Source organism: Opisthocomus hoazin, chromosome 2 (genome assembly GCF_030867145.1).
Source record: "Opisthocomus hoazin isolate bOpiHoa1 chromosome 2, bOpiHoa1.hap1, whole genome shotgun sequence".
Classification (NCBI taxonomy): domain Eukaryota; kingdom Metazoa; phylum Chordata; class Aves; order Opisthocomiformes; family Opisthocomidae; genus Opisthocomus; species Opisthocomus hoazin.
In genome coordinates, this window is record NC_134415.1 from 109,456,313 (window position 1) to 109,473,068 (window position 16,756).

General features: G+C 44.0%; 1 protein-coding gene across 2 annotated transcripts; it reads right to left on the bottom strand.

The window, feature by feature from the left end:
- Nucleotides 1–379: 379 nt before the first annotated feature.
- ALKAL2 (ALK and LTK ligand 2) lies at nucleotides 380–14,868 on the bottom strand. 2 transcript variants are annotated; one of them, XM_075414762.1, is made up of 6 exons: nucleotides 14,594–14,868; nucleotides 13,739–14,070; nucleotides 11,180–11,233; nucleotides 10,988–11,068; nucleotides 8,540–8,606; nucleotides 380–705 (listed from the first exon to the last, which is right to left on the bottom strand). In XM_075414762.1, exons 2-5 carry the CDS (start codon nucleotides 13,995–13,997, stop codon nucleotides 8,542–8,544), a joined length of 459 nt encoding a protein of 152 aa, XP_075270877.1. In that variant the 5' UTR covers nucleotides 13,998–14,070; nucleotides 14,594–14,868; the 3' UTR covers nucleotides 380–705; nucleotides 8,540–8,541. The 2 variants fall into 2 exon arrangements, with proteins under 2 accessions (XP_075270877.1, XP_009942592.2); XM_009944290.2 differs by lacking the exon at nucleotides 14,594–14,868 and having other exon boundaries at nucleotides 13,739–14,067.
- Between the last annotated feature and the right edge of the window lie 1,888 nt (nucleotides 14,869–16,756).

The following is a 16,756-nucleotide window of genomic DNA, read 5'->3' on the forward strand; positions in this document are numbered from 1 at the left end:
TTCAGTGAACACAAGGCAAACTGAGAACAACTTAATACCAAACACTTTATTACTTACGCTTGTTATTTACAGTATTTACATATTGCACGTTCGCTGGAATGTTTTATACATTTATTATATAAAGTAAATTAATGGCAGCTTGTGTTTGTGTACAAAATCCATGCTCCACTGTCCCAAAAAATATGTCTACTTGGAATTACGATTTTGTTCATCATGCAGTTTGTATTCCTAGGGTACAATGTGACCCCAATGCAAGTCTGTTTTAACCAAACTTTTAAAAAATTGCATAAGCATGAAGGATATCAAGTGACCACAACTACTGTGGAGCAGATCTTTAGTAGTTCTAGATATACAAACAAACATTCCTTAAAATTGTAGAATTAAGCAATAGAACATCAATTTTCTTGGTGAAGTATTTGTGTTTACATAATTTTTGGCAGCATTACACATCAGTTGTAAAGTCTGTTTTGAAGAATGGAGCATTAAGTACTACTGGCAGTTATGCTACTGTAAATGTAAATCTGCAAACTGTTGACAACATACAAAATGCATGTTATAAGAATTATGGGAAGTAGTCTGTCAATCTGCAAAAATAAATCTCTTGTTCACAATGGGATATGTTATAAAGGTAGTAAGTTCTATTTCCCTGTTGGTTTCCAAGGCACTTCTCTTGGTTCTTGGTGTTTCCTTTCGCGGTAATAACATCTGGTGGATTAAAAGAAAGAAGAAAATTGCCTTTCATCATTTTTATACTCACATGTGTTTAAGAGTGTATTTATCATATTGAAAATAGTAAATGAAACTGAAGTGTTCAGTAATAACTTTGGAAATATCCAATAGTGCATTTCTGATTTAGCTCAGTTTAGTTCATATCAGCCCAACTGCTAAATTACTGTTTTGTTTGTTAATCAACACTGAAATTTTGGAAAGTGTCCCTTTTTGTGCTGGTTCATATTAGGTAGACAGATTTGGAAAATACAGCTCTATCTATTCAAAATGTGCTCATAGTTATGTTTAGCCTCTTCCTATGAGTGCAGCTGTGAAGTCAAAAAGTGAGTAAGCCTCAAGGACAGCATTAACAGATTACAAATTTCTGTCTTAATATCTTGGTGTCAGGAAGCTGTTGATACGATGTCCAGTAATGTAAATCTGTGAAGGTAAGGTCTGAAGGATCTAGGAAGGATTTGATGCTTCATTGAGCCCATTAGTGAAGAAATTTTGACTCAAGAAACAAACAAGTAACTTTCTGAGATTTGGTCCTTGTAATATGGCCCCTGGGATGTGCAAACACTGAGGCAACACATACTGAGTAGGAGCTACAGTGGTTCATTTTGCTGCCTGTTCTATTACTCTTGTCAGAATAGTTTCTTGGAATGAAAGAAAAACCGTTTCCATGACACTGGTATCAAAATCACTGATATGAAATTACAGGTTTCCACATTGTTTATGTACATATATTGTCTAGAAATGTTAATTCAAAGGTTAAGCAGTGACGGTTCCCACGACTCCTTTCCTCCACACCTTTAAGCCTTCTGAGAAGACACGGTGTAAGCATCTCTCTGTGCACACACCTAGAATCCACCCTTTCCCCAGTAACTTCTGAGTTTGTTTTCTGCAGCTGCTTCTAGACAGGTGACCACTAATGCTGCAGGTCTGCCTGTCCACCCAGTTTCATGTGTTGCTGAGACAACCTGTTAATGCCTTTATTTTGAAGTACAAGATGCGCTATGTCCTGTTAGTCAACAGGAACATCACAGGTGAAAGACACCGCTCTTGCATGCGAGCAGATTCAGCTGAAGCTTTTGTGTCTCATAGACACCAAAAGTCCATGTGGGAGATATAAACGAGTGGTTCTCCGATACTAGAGTTCTACTGATGTCATTTTTCACAGTTAAAACTTTCATAGTGTCTGTCTGAACATATGTCTTTCCTATGATCAGGGTGAATTCTCTGATACTTTGAGTTTCTCTGCATTTTCTGCTGCTTCAGTATAGTTTGTAATAGAATCATTTGAATGCAAAGTCGGTCAGACTTTACATAATCCATTGGAAATCAAACTATTGGTGCATACAGAAATGCTTGTTAGTAGTATTTAAACATTTAGTTATGCATTTTTTTAAAGCTATTAGGAAATGTAATAATGTTACAGAGAAGCTTAATGTAATTTAGTTTTTTCTGGCTTTACAGATAGGACAAATACTTTTTTTTATTTTTAAATATCCTTCCTTAGAGGGGAAACTGACATAAAATTTCCTTGTCTTGTATTTTCACCTAGCTTATTTTCTGTATGTGTGCCCCTTCTTTACCCCATTTAAGCTGTGATGTTTTAAAGTGACGTTTAAAAACAAATTAACGTGCTTCTGGTTTGATCAGCATGTGGTACAACTGACAAACACTGAGAATTTAATAAATCGTTTTTTTCCTTGTTAATACCAGTGGGAATATGCAGCTCATTGAGGGTGAAAAACTGGAAGTGGATAGGATGCCCATTTGCCATCTATACCTGCTTTGGTATGGATATCTGATCAAAAGCTGTGGGTCAGATCTCCAGCGCTCAGTTAAATTTCTAAATCCCTGGCATTTTCAGGGAGCCTTGAAAAGGCCACAGATTTTTAGCATTGATCAATCTGGTGTGTTTGTGGTTTTTTTTTTAATTTCCCATAGTCTGTTACATGCATCAGTCTAGGAAAATTAGATTGGAATTTAGCTGAAGGATGGCAGGTGGTCTTAGTGGAGATCCTGAATATGATTTGGCTACAGTCTCTGTTGAGAACATAGATGGCTATACAACTCCTTTCTCCTCTTTCATTCGATTCTTAGTTCTCCTTTGCTAATGCAAAGAAAAAAAAAGAAACAAACCCAACCAGCAATATTAGCTGAAACCAACAACCATACAATTGTTCCAATTTTAAAAGCCACAAATGAAAACTATTGTAAAGGCGTATTACAGCTTTCCACATTTGGTTCTAGCCGTTACCTGTGCATGATGATAAAGTCTGTATGAGAAAGCTAATCTATATAAGAGAAGAATTTAGTGTTTTAAATATCAATACAGACTTTAAAACACTGTGCCAGCAGAATTTTGTAGCAGAACTTCCATGTGCTAACATTAAAAAATTCTTTCCCCAAGCGTGAACACCCAGGTGGAAGCCTGCTCTAATGTGAGCACCAGATCACAGAGATCCGTGCGTTGAAGGTGAGAAAGCTCTTCAGGTTACCTCTGGTGCTAGCCATGGATATCCCACAGCAAGGAAGACTCGGAATTGCCTCTTGATAAAGTTGGACTGTGCCACACGTGTAACCGTGTGCGCTGGCTGCCCGTTTATCTCACAGCAATAGTTCTGACAGAAGTCCTAAATTAGTTACCGTGGGAACTGTTGCCTGTCACCAAACAGAGGTGACTGAACATGTCATGGGAAGTTGTGTATGATGGATCAAGCTACATTTCCCAGGAAAAAAGGGTCTGCCTTCACTGAATAATACGCAAAGCCCACATCTTAATCCCACCTTCACTTCTTCCATGAAATGAGAAAGTGTCTGACATTTGTGGAGTGTGCTCCATGTTAGTCTGAGTAAGAAAATCTGTAAGAGAGAAGGCAACTAAGGGCTCTTGTTTCCATTGTTACGAAACAGTTGAAGCAAAACTAAAGAGCCCAAATATTATTTTAGTTTAACAACAGTTTGAAATAATGGATATATAATATGGTGTACAGGAATGGGGTATTTAGTGGGGTATTTAAGTTTTCTCTAAGTATTTAAAGTTTCCAAGTTTACCTTTTATTTTCAGCTTTTTTAAACATACATTACTAGTATGATCAATACACCTTGAGGAGTCTGCACAGATTTTTCTGAGATCCAAAGGAATGTCAATTATTGGTGTGCTTTAGCTTATTAGGAATTTTATAAAGAATCTTTGACCTTTGTGTATATATATACACACACTTATTTTTGCCATATCATGTACTTTAAGCAAGAAATACTGTTTCTATTGCTTTTCCTTAAAATACTGTTAATTATATCTGTTTCTCTAGGAAACAAGCAACTGGCAGATTTTTTTCATACACTTTTTATAGTACATAAAGCTTGTTTTCTCTGCTTAGCCTGAGATTCCTACTACTTGCACTAGTCTTGTATTTATTAGTGTAAGACTGTTTGTGCCACTAGTTTTATTTTGTTCATTTGAAATAACTGTAGGAACTTTAAAAAAGTTAAAAATAATACTTGTCAGTAATTAAGAGAAATCTTCAAAACAGAAGTATGTAGTCATGTGTGGTAATGCAGTCCCTAGTCCTCAAACTAGTTCTGACGGTACAAGGAGGTTTTAAGCATACATTATGAGATCAGCATTGGTCTCTAGCAAACACTTAAAGAACAGGTAATGGAAAAGGGAGGGCACCACCAGTAGCACCTGCAGTTTTCAAACAAAAGCAGTAAAATCTGTATGACTGTCGCCAAAGTGATTGTGACAAATGCTGCAAAGAGGCCACATTTTCAGATTCATCGCCATCTGTCACAGGAAATCCACAAGATCTGGACTGGGAACTTTAGGTAAGGGCTTCAGGAATCTTGTTCCTGACATTTCTGCCCGCTGCAGATGCGCACAACATAATGGTTGTTGAATGCAACTGCATGGGGTGGAGCAAAGCACGCGTGGAGTGTGGGAACTATTGGGAAATGGGGAGAAAACAAGGTTGGAGGACAGCACAAGAAAGAGCATCGAGGACAGAACTCTAGCACAGCTGTGTTGGACAGGAGAAGGAGAAGGTGTTACAGAATAAAACTAGTCAGAGATGGTGCTGGTGGCAACCAGGGCACACAGCCTGGGTTGCTGGTTGGGGAAAAAAAAAAAAAGGACTACTGAGTGATGTGGTAATACCAACACACTGCTCTGGTTTCACTCATACAACCTCAAAAGGGAAAGGGCCGTTAACGGGCCCCTGCGCTGCTTGTATCTGTGGGACAGGCAAAATGTGAACATGCCCTCTAAAAAAAGAGAAGATGGAGCCCAGTTAGGTACGCGTAGGGTAACTCAGAAAATGGAAGGTTCCGTAAGACACGCTGTATCAGACAATCCACCCACCCCCCTAGGTACGCAGAGGGATAGTAACAGACGCCCAGTCCCTGGTTTTGCATTGCATCTTGTTTGATCTTAGCACTGAGTTTCAACATCTTGTGTGCTTTAAAGCTGTGATAGTCCAAAATGCATTTTAAGTACAAATCAAAAACAAATCTGTCCTTTTTTTTTCTTTTCCTTTCCCCCAAATTGATCTCTAAACGTGGACAGATGTCCATGGATCTGAAAAATGCACCAAAGCTACTAGTTTTCCAAAGCATCAAAAAGCAATAATTCATCTATAGCCCAGACGAATCACAAGGCTCCAGTGAAACAAGAATCAGCTACTGAGCAAAACAGGAAATGTAATTTGTTGGGACAAAAAAAGTAGGTGTGGATAATTAAGAATGTGTTATTTTACTAGTTTATAAGAGTTTTAAAAGATTTTGTTTAATGTATTTGTGATTACAATTAATATAAAGGGTCAGATTCTGCTTGTGAGTTTAGACCTTTGTGGAGCAGTATCACATAAGAAAGTTTTGTTATCTAATATTCAGTAGTTAGTCTGACCTTTAGAACTGGTACTAACTAGTAGCCTTATGGCAGAAACCAAAACTGTTTACCTATCGCCAGGCTGTAAATAAACTCTTCCTACACTAAAGTCATCTTAAATAAGAAGTAGCTTTGCAGTCTTGTCTTTCTATGTATAAGTGGTACTATGTTCAAAACTTTGCAACTCCTCGAAAACACCTTGGACTAATGATAACTATACACTTTGTGGAGAAAAAAGATGGTTTGATAAGTAGAAAAATACAAAAAGAACCCATTTTTTCTGCAGCTCAGTCCATGAAGTGATGAAAACAAGTAAAGCCTGCATTATACTTTTCTGTGAGGGGGGATGCCTTACCCACAGAAATTGAACTGATGCCACGGAAAAGCTTTGAGGAGGAAGGATGCTTAGTATTGTGGAGACACCTGTGGATCTCAAGGCATATGTGGCAGAGAGTAGTCCTCCCTTCCACTAACTTGCTTAAGAGTGCTATTAATGATTTGTGTCTGTGTGGAGAATAATAGAAGTGGAGGTTTGTTACTGACTTTGAAACATGCCTCCTAGCTGAGCAAAGGAGTTGTTTGGCAAAATGAGATTAACTTTTTTTAAATAGCCTCCAAGCTTGAGATGTCAACTACTTTAGTTACTGTTCCTTCATATTATGAGTTTGTGTTTACATGATAGTATGTAAAGATACAGATAAAACTTTCTAAGGAAAGGGAGAAAAATATACTCTGATGTATCTGCTTATTAGTATTGGTAATAACATTATTCACCCATCTTTCGCAGGTGAATGTCATTATGTAATAACTAACTTGTTCTTCATTTTCTTGATTTTACAATTGACAGGTTGAATCCCTGGCATTTCTCCTGGTTAGATCAAAGGATTTACCTATTTTCTAACTTTTATTTGTCCTAATACCATATGCAGTTGTTTCCACGATTCTATCCCTGAACACAAGATGTATGGATAAGATTCCTCTCCATAGCTCCGTGTTTCAAAATAAGACAAAAAGTAATCTAACAGTTATTGGGTGTTAAAAACATTCTGCATTGAAGCTGGGCTAGTTCAGATTTATTTTAGGAAGTCTGGCAGAAAATACTTAAAGAAATGTTGAAGAATTTAGCATAAAGTGAGGATGCTGAATTTCGTATTATCTCTGCCCTTGACATTGGAAAAGTCTTTTCTAGTGTCTGGCTGGAATCCTCCCTTGTTGCAAAGGTTACAAATTATGTCTTATTTATCCACACTGGATAGAGAGAATGGCTTGTAGCCACTTTTTATGAAACTGAATAGCTCCATCACATTTTCTTGCAGTTGTCTTTTCTTTAAATAATCCAAACACCTTTTAGCTGTTCTTGCAAATTGAGTTTTCTAGGTCCTTGCTCATCCATGTTGCTCTTCTCTGGGCTCTTAAAAGAAGCACCCATATGTCTTCGTGGTGTCCTTAGTTAAATGCAGTATTCTAGCAACAGTGATTATTTCAGGTGTTTTATAAACAATAATTCTATTTATAAATTCCAATATGTCGTTTGTCTTTTTTCAAGTGTGACAGGGATGACATGCTTAGTTTGTGATCCACTACAACCCCTACATTTTCTACAGAACTATCCATCTAGCTATTCACAACTTGCCATCTGTTGCTGTAGTTAATTACTCCCGCATGACTTCGTAATTCCGCTCTTTCCTTTAAATTTTATCCTATTTTTAGACTATTCAGCTAATTTTCCAAGATTATTTTAATGTTCAAGATTGTACACTGTCATGGTTGTTGCTCCTACATTACTGTCTTCCATACTGTCTTCTATTACCCAAGACATTAATCAAAATATTGAACAATATCATACCCGTAATGAAGCTGTATGACTCTGCTCAATACATTTTTCCAGTTTGACAGTGAAGCATTAATAACTTATTTGTATATTTTTTCCACCCATTTTTACATTTATCTTGATCACATTTCCCTTGCTTGCTTGTGAGAATGACATGCAAAACAGTGTCCACTGTCAGTGCTTTCAAAACACTAAGATGTTTAGCATTTATTGCTTTTCCTCACTGACTCTCTCCACGAGATGTGTATTTTGTCAGAGTTAAAATATCTTGGTTTGACAGCATTTGTTACTGACAGATCCATATGGGTCATTAGATATCGCTTTGTCCTAAGTCACATTTTTGTCTCAGGTAAAGGTTGAGGACAGAATGTAAATTAGTCCTTTTGTTTTCTTATGTACCAGTCTTCTAGAAATGCAGATAGTTTGGAAGTACTTTTTTGTTTTTGTTGATTTTTTGTTTTTATTTTGGTGCGTGGTGAAATTCCCAAAGTATTTGTGGGAATTAGAAGTACACCTAGGCAAAAAGGGAGGGAATAAACCCATATATGAGAGGTGAACACAACGAAAATCCCAAGAAATCAGTGTAGCTTAAAGTAAGTTTATCAGTGTTATTAATAAGACATTTTACTTGAATTCCTATAAAAGCACCTGCAACCTATCTGCATTTATAAAGCTTACATGTGTATAGCTATGTATATATCAAGTCATGCTAAAATGTACACCGTAGATCTACAGCTGCACACATAAAAGGGCTGCCGCTGCCAATACAGGCAATTGTGTACTGAGTCAACTCTTGAAAAATAAGCTACAGCTGTTGTGTTTTGTTCTGTAACAACAAATTCAGTATCTGCTAACTATATGCTGCTATGAATAATTCACAGCTGATGCACATGGACTTTTATATAATGACTTCCAGTAGGGGGTAACCTTTATTTATTGTCCATATTTGCCAGGTTAAGCCAGTTACTGCAAGTACTCTGGAAGGGGAATACCTTAGCCAAAGGACAATTATTGTTATACTCCCATGAATTTTCATGTATGAAACATAAAATCCACTGCTTTGCTATGCAGTCAAATGTCATTACTGCTCTCAAAAAGCTTACCTTTATCCTTCCATGCACATTGGGCTTACTGCCAACCGAGTAAGAAGCCTGGCACATCTTTTATAATCTGTCATGAAAAAAATAGCATAAATAGATTACTAAAGTAACCGATTTTGCCTTTAAAAAAATCAAAATTTATGATTGTGTGCAAATTATTGTCGTAATACAGCTCAGTGAACACCTTAGTTTGCAACAGTGTAGAAATCAGCTTAGAGTTAGAAATCGAGGGTGTAAAAATTGCGTAACTGAAAGCCATGTCTAATGGCACATGTAACTATGCAACTGACTTCTGCATAGGTACTGTCTATAAACAAGTAGCATGGATGTGCTTGGAAGCTTTCCAAGTGTATGTATGTATGAAAATTTATACATCTGTGTCTGTGCTTAACTGTGGGATCTAAACATGTGACTGGTATTTCCATACTGGAGGAGGAATAAGTAGTGCTCATCCATCTTTGAAATCCAGCTCTCAGTGAGCAAGTCTGTCAATATTAAGTAATGCAACTCTCCAATAAATTTTCTTCCTGGAAAAACTGTTAAATTAGACAAATAACACTTCCTAGTCATAGGAATGTTAAGTCCAGCATGAGTAGGTGACCGCACCATACAAATTCATTCATAATTGTATTTTCATCTTAAAATTAGTAAATTGTTTCTTCTACAGTAGTCTTACTGTTAGTAGTTCTTATTTAGGTACCTTCTGCTTTTTTGATGCATTCATAATAAGGGGCAGAACCAATGCAAAACTACAAAATTAATCAAGATATTTTTTTTCCTTTAACATGGCAAACTGAAAGCAAATTTTGTGGATGTTGGTTATGGACAGATAGCAGAGTAAATTACTTTTTAGGTGCCAATGCTACTATGCTGCACAAAGTACTAGAAGTTACGCTAACTAAATGCTTTTGTACTGACTACCCTGTGTTGCAGCATGATAGATGCTCTTAATTTCTTTGTTGTTTGGCCTTTCAATTTCTACATAGAATGAACAGCATTACCTGAAATCAGGATATTATCAAAAAGTAACATCATACTGTGCATGAAGAATTGAAGCAGGCTGTTTACTTCATTTTTCTAAAAGAAAGTTACTTTAACAAGATGCTGGTCAGTCTAGTCCGGTGACTGATGCTGATTTTCGTTAGGCATTGTTTCATTAACGTGTAACTACATCTAATGTTTCCTAGAGATGCAGTGTTAACAATCCCTAACTCACAGCACAGACAGGCTATAATTGCCATTCACATAAACTACCCTCGGTTATCCAGACATGATGTTGGTGGGTATGTCACCTGTCAGAAGGAAAAGGCTAATTCAGGCTTTAAGACCAACGAGGTTTTAGCTTCACAGCTTGGAGTACTCTTTAGTGCCGAGTCAAATGATGTTCATGTTGTGATCCTTATGAAACAGGTAATACGACCATTTGCTTGCTCAAAAGACTAGTCATGAACGACTTCCATCTCCATCCATGTAAATGGAACGTGATCTGGTTATCCATTAGATACAGATAAATCCTTATCTTTTGAAGGTATTCCTAATCTGAAGCTTTACAAATAGGGAAAAAGTCTGAAATTCTTACCAGATATGCCTTTAAAATATAGCGGGCTGAAATATTTATTAATACTTGAAACTTGGAATATGTAACTCGTTTCTATTCCCAGCTCTGCTACTGACCCAACTGGTTGACCTCAGACAAGTAAAATAAAGTGTGCTTCCATTCTGAAAAGGCTGTACTAAAATAGCATCTGCTTACTCAACAGGTCCACCTCAGTATGAACCTGGAGTCACATCTACTGACTGATAAATGTCAATGTTTCTTTTTTTTTTTTTTTAATTCTCTGTGCCGCCAAAACTGACAAGGTATCATTAGCTGAATTTGCTTATTTGTGTCCATCAGCACTTTTCTTTTTTTTCACTAAGCCTCAGGAAGTTAAGAATTTTGTAATTCACTGAAGACAAGGGTTGCAAAGATTCGCTGTCAACATCACTGGTAGATTGGTAACTGAACAGTCAAAATATAAAGTGTCTATAAAATATGTTCTATATAAATAATCGATGAAAGGGAAATAGCCCCACCTGGATTTCGGATCCGATCTTGAATTTGCAGCACTAGAAATCAGGTATGAGAGGTTTGCAAGAGAAGTCGTGTTTCTATGACAAGCAAACATCTTTGGTTTGGAACCAGGGAGGCGTACACATCAGTACCAACGGAAGCAGTGGTTACAGCCATTCTACACAGTGTATTCGCAGCGAAAAAGTTGTGCTTTCCTCACTGTAATGCCAATGCTGTTCTAGCAACGCTGTAAAGCGTACCTGGAACATTTTAGAGCACTCCAAATTCTTCATTGCAAGGAATGTATTCTAACATCGTATCACTACTGGTACCTCATAGAGCTACTCAATTTTAGAGTTTTCTGTTGTTTTATGAACATCTCTGGTTTTGGCACTTACATGCTGGGATGGTGCAGTCCCTTGTATTGTGATAAAGCCGATGAAAGTGTTTACTACATTTTGGGCTAAAGTAGAGTGGACCTGAAATACAAAGAAAAAATAAGTCATGTATCAGCACAGCTTGCAGGAAGAAGAGTGCAGCTTATGGTATGTACGTGAAATGATGGATACCGAAGCAAAATTAAAACATACCTGTTAAATGCTTTAAGAACTTGTCTTTCATCCTCAGATCTCTAGGAACTATTTCTGTTTGACAGAAAAAAAGAGGAGTCACTCTGCTGCACTGGAACTATGCTTGCCCAGCATAGTATGAGGAGAGGGAATAAACTCCGTCCAGCAAACATCACCTTGCTGCCTTGACAGATGCACAGAGGTCAAAAGTCCATTGCATACAGTAGGCCAAACTGCAAGCATTTGTTTTACATAAGAAGCCACTGTGAAATGCACTGTGAAACACACTGTGGTGATGAAACAAGCAATGTTAGGCGTGCAGTCATTAATGATGGTGACAGTTAACTAAGAGTCAGATTTTAGCTTTCCATGAATTACATTATCAAATTTACCTAGACTGAAATTATTCCAGAAATTTTAGTTCATGGCTGCTCAGAAATGGCACATTCCATTCCACTAGTGGTAAAGATCCAAAGATACATTAAAGCTTGGTTTAGTGTCTTCTAATTCTCTTATGCAAATGTATCCACTTTTCTGTCACAGGTATGTTTGCACAGGCACTGTCCAGCTGTAATCGTGAAACTGGACTGATCTCCTTACAGGAATCTTTTTTTCTTCCCCCTCTAGCAGTAAATAAAACTCACAGGAAATGATCCCAAGCAAATTGCTCTCTTCTGGCTCCCTGCGTTTGTGGTTTACCGCCTTGCGTTTTGTGTTCAGCAGATGGCAAAATGAAACTGGTTTACTGAAATCCATTTTAGCCCTAACCCTTGCTTGTCTTCCTGATTTCCAGCTATCTTTGATTGCTTTCCGTTATGAACTCTATGCTGATAGCTTAGTGCTGATTGTGCACGATACACTACATGGTGCTTTATTTATTTGACCATAAATGCCTGAGCAGCCTTTTTCATTCCCCCGGCACCTTTTATCAGATATAAAGCAGAGAGCATTTCCATCCAGATCTGATTCACTTGTGAGGTTAGACACTTCTCGAAAGTCATTCTTCATTTACTTCTAACTTTAGTCGGTGTAAGTAAAATTGACCTTATCATAGTTGACCTAATTATGTCATAAAGAGCATTAAAAACACGCATGCTTCACTCAGAAATTTCCCATGGGACGGGCTCACTGGGAAAATGATGCCAAAACTGAAATGAAAGACTCTAAGCAGTAGTTCCTTTTCAGAGTTGCTGGCAACAACTCCATTATAATCACAGAATGAAAAATCCTGCTTAGGAGTCAATGACACCACCAATAACCAATCTGCTCCAAAGCAGGTTTATTATTTACATAGATAACTGTTCAGCACAAACCAGATATTTCACACCAATATGCTGACACAGGGTGGCCAAAAGCTATGCCCGTGTTCCACACTGAGATTTAGAGTTATGCAGATCAGGGTTCCCTGCTTAGTCTGGCCTCTTTAACTTGTCAACATTTATAAAACAAAATGTTCTCACTGTGCTGATCTTAAGTGGAACAAAATTGTCTTCCTTTGTATATTCATTAATCATCCAGATGGAGAAGTAACATTTTCATGACAACCACCAACAAATGCAAATCATGAGGATATTTGAATATGAATGAGAATGAAGAAAAGGTACGATGAAGATTTATGAGATCGATAAAGGCAAAATAAATAGCATACTAGCAAAATGAAAGCCCGTTTGGAAAAAAGGTGAGCAGGCATCTGCTAGAAAATATCCAGAAAGTCGCTTTCAGTAGGAGGGGTAAGATGAGCAGCAGTAACGCTGCAGGGGTTTGGGAGTGACAGGGAACAGTAAATTAGACATGGCAGCAGGGGAAGCCAAAACAACTTTCAGCTGGATGCACAGCAGTACCTCGCGAGACCAAGCGGTAACTGTCCATCACCATGTGGCTTGGTACGACTGCTGCCGGACTGCTCTACACAGCCCTGAGCGTCTTACAAACCAGCCTGGGCTTTCACCGGAGGTTAGAGAAGAGCCATTCAAACGCGGAGGAGGAGGAGGACTGCAGGGGTGTCCCAAAGGGGTCGTAGCTTGTACAGTGATAGAGGAGGACTCTGCTTCGGTTCCCTTGTATTTCAAAGGCACTACCTCCGGAGTACCAAAAGGGGACTAACAAGCGGGGCGAAAAGTTTCACGGAGCTGAGCTGCAGGGAAGACTTCTAGAGATCTGTAAGGACATATACTATAGTCCTGCAGGGGAATTCTTGCTAGGGTCATTTGCAAGAAACACTTGAACCAAGCACATTTTAGAAAGTGGGAAACTTCCAGGGCAAAGAGCATTTTCATCCCTTATTTCTTTGATCTCAGCCCATTTCAGCCTTTCCTCTTATTAACAGGTTTTGTTCAAAGCCAACACACGAGAAGTCGGGCTTTCAGCCGAGTACATTATCCAGAGAGCAAGAGACTCTGAGATGCGAGTGGAGTTTTTCTATCCCAAATCTGCCGTCTGTGTCAGTTTCTGACACCAACGGGAACCTGCAGGTATTTCGAGCAGTGGATTCTTGATACAAAATTAGTAACCCGATGTGATGTCTGATTCACCAAGGCACCCTATCGGGGAGATCTTCCTAAGTCATGGACTGTGACTTACCAACTCTCTGCTCGTCCTGGTATCCTGCATAGTCGGCCACTTCCCTTCGATCCAGGCTATAGTCGTGCTTGGAGAAGTACTGCGCCCCACCGTCCTTCTCCAGGTGGTACCTCTTCAGTTCCTGAATGATCTCCATGATCAGGTTCAAGAGGCTTCGCCCGTCCTTCGGGTCCGCGGAGTCAGCTTTCCCTTTGCCATGTCCCGCCGAGAGCATCAAGAACACCAGCAGCAGCAGCCCGGGGGACCTCCGCCGGCCCATGGCGCCGCGGCCCGCAGGGTGCCCCGCCAGCCGGGCAGCAACGATCCGCCGCAGCGGGAGGCCTCCGCTTCCCCTGCAAGAGACCGGCGCGGCGGGTCGCGGCGGGGGACGCTCCGGGGGGCGGCGGGCGAGACCGCAAACGCCGCGGGGGGGAGGGCGCGGGGGCCGGCGGCACGGCGGGGGTCCCGCCGGGGGGAAGCGGGGGGGGCGGCGGGACAGCCCCGCGCCCCGGAGCCCCGCGTCGCGGCGGGACGGCGGCGCGTAGCGGCCCGCGGAGCCCCGCCCGCGGAGCCCGGCGAGGCGGGGGGGGACACGGACACGGACACACGCACACGCACAACTTTCCCCGAAGTTTTTTTTTGCCAGAGAGCCGGGGGAGCTGCGCACCGAGCGAGCCCACCCAGCCCCGCGGCGGGGCTGCGGGCCGGGGCGGCGGGCCGGGCACCGCCAGCCTCCCCTCCCTCTCTCCTTCTCCCTCACGCCCGCAGCCCCCCCCCCGCCGTGGGACGGCTCGCTGCCCCCTCCGCCGCGCCGCCGGCCCCGCAGGCAGCTCCGCGGGGCGTGGGGTGGGGGGGGGGGGTGTGTAGGGGCTTTACCTGTCTCTCCGTCCCGGGAGCCGAGGCGTCTTCCCCCCGGGAGCCGCTCCCCGGCTCTCCCCGGACGGCAGCAGCCCGCCAGCGGCGGGGAGTCCAAGTTTGCCTCGGCGGGGCCGCCCCCCTCCCGTCCCTGCGCTCCCGCCGTACCCACGAACTACTCCATCGCCGCCAGCCCCGGCGCAGCCGCTTATATAGGCTATAGGGTGGACATGAGACGGCAGATAGTATCGGCTTGGAAGTGGGTGGAAAACAATAAAAGTCCACTTGGCAACCCCGGGAGCGTCGCCGCTTGCACAAGCCCCCCCCTCCCCGCCCGCCCTCCCTGCGCGGTCCCCCCCTGTCCCTCCCCCTGGCTCGGCTCTCCCGGGCAGGGCTCAGTCACTCCTTCGCTTCCCTCCGACGTAAGGAGACGGTCCCCAGTGTGCGTGTGTGTGTGCGGAGAGCGGGAGGGGGCGGTGGCGGGAGGATGGGGGGGGGGGGGGGGGGGAACAACACATGGTGGGGGCGAGGGGGCGCGCCTCGCCCCAGCCTTTAATTAGAGACGCGCTGAGGAGCCTCTGAAATATTGATGGCCTCGGCGCGGCTCCCCGTCAGGCGGGTCCCCAGCCCCGCGGGCGGGGAAGCCGCCCGTTTACCGGGAACTCCGGGCCCGGCCGCGGCGGGGAAGGGGGGGCGTGGGGTGGGGTGGGGTGGGGGCGAGCCGGCGGGGAAGGAGGGGAACGCTGTTTTCTGCTCCCGCCGACCGGGAAGCCGGCGGAGAGGTGGCTGGAGCGGGGTCTGCGTGGAAGGGGCGGGCGCGTCGCCTTCCCTCGCCGATTCTTGGCAAGGGCAGTGCCGGGTGGCGGAGCGGCTTCCTGGGCTCCCGGCGCGGCGCTGCCTGGAAGCGCTCCTGGCGGGGCCGGGTGGGGTGAGGAGGAGGAGGAGGGCGAAGGCAGCGCCGCCGGCCGCCCGCTGCCTCAGCCGGGGAGGCGACCCGGGCGAAGGGGCGGGGGGCGGCAGCGAGACCCACCCCGAAAGTTGCCCCAAAATGGGTAATCTCGGCCCAAACCGGCGGCCGCTCTCCCCGCGGAGCCCCTCGGAGCGCGGGATGGGGGGGGGGAACACGATCCGGATTGAACTTTTCTGTGGACTTTGCGTGGGTAACGCTCTCCCTTGGCCACTGCAGCGCGCCGGGCGGGCGTCCCAAGCCCCGAGGGGCCGCGGGAAGCGAGCGGGCGGCGCCCCGGGCCCGCCTGCCCTCCCCTCCCCGCCGGGGCCGCGGCCGGGGGCGACGGGCAGCGCCCCGGCGGGCAGGGCCCCGTTGGCCGCCGCGGACAGGTAGCGCGCGGCGCCTGCCCCTCCTCCGGCGGCGGCGGCGGCGGCGGCGGCAGCGACCCCCAGCGGCCGCTGTCCCTGCCTGAGCCCGCCGCCGCCGCCGCCCGCCGCCAGGCGGCGCCGAGGGGCGCGGCCGCCGCGCGGGGCGGTGCGCGGGGGGCCGTTAATGGTCGTGGGCACTGCCCCTCGGGGGAGGCGGCGTGAGGGGCCGCGCGGGGGAGCGATGGCGCCCGCCTCGCAGCCCTTCCTGCGGGGGTGCGCTCCCCGGCTGCGACTTCGCTGTTCGGCTTCCCTGGAAAAGCGACGCATAAATCACACGCGTGCCTGTGGCTACAGACACCTTAGCCCGTGCCGTCACAATGAAGTTATTAAAAAAAAAACAAACCACAAAACGGGGAAGAAACACAACGCGGTGAAGAAAGACACCCGGAGGCAAGACTGAGCAAGAACGCTTTGTGCGGAGTCTGCAATCCTTGCTCCTCTTCGGCTTCGTGGTTTGCTTCCAGTCACCTCAGGACTCGGGGTTGGGGGTTGGGTGGATAAGCGGAATGAGCAGTTCAACAGCGGGAAGGAGCGAACGGCACTTTGCGTGACGTAACTTGGCATGGCTGTGTTTACTAGTTATTCACACCAAATATTGACACGTCAGGGTCACCTGGTGGGGACGGGGAGCATGGAAAACAAGCCAGGTAGTATACAGGTTGGTGCTCTGTTTCTGCGATTATGTTTCAGGTAGTCCTTCACCTGGAGTAATCTCTTTGGGAAAAGGTAAATACAGCTGCAGAACTGAAAGAGGTGTTCGGGAAGTCAACTGAACACCTGGGTGGATTCTCCCCTAGCCTACAACCA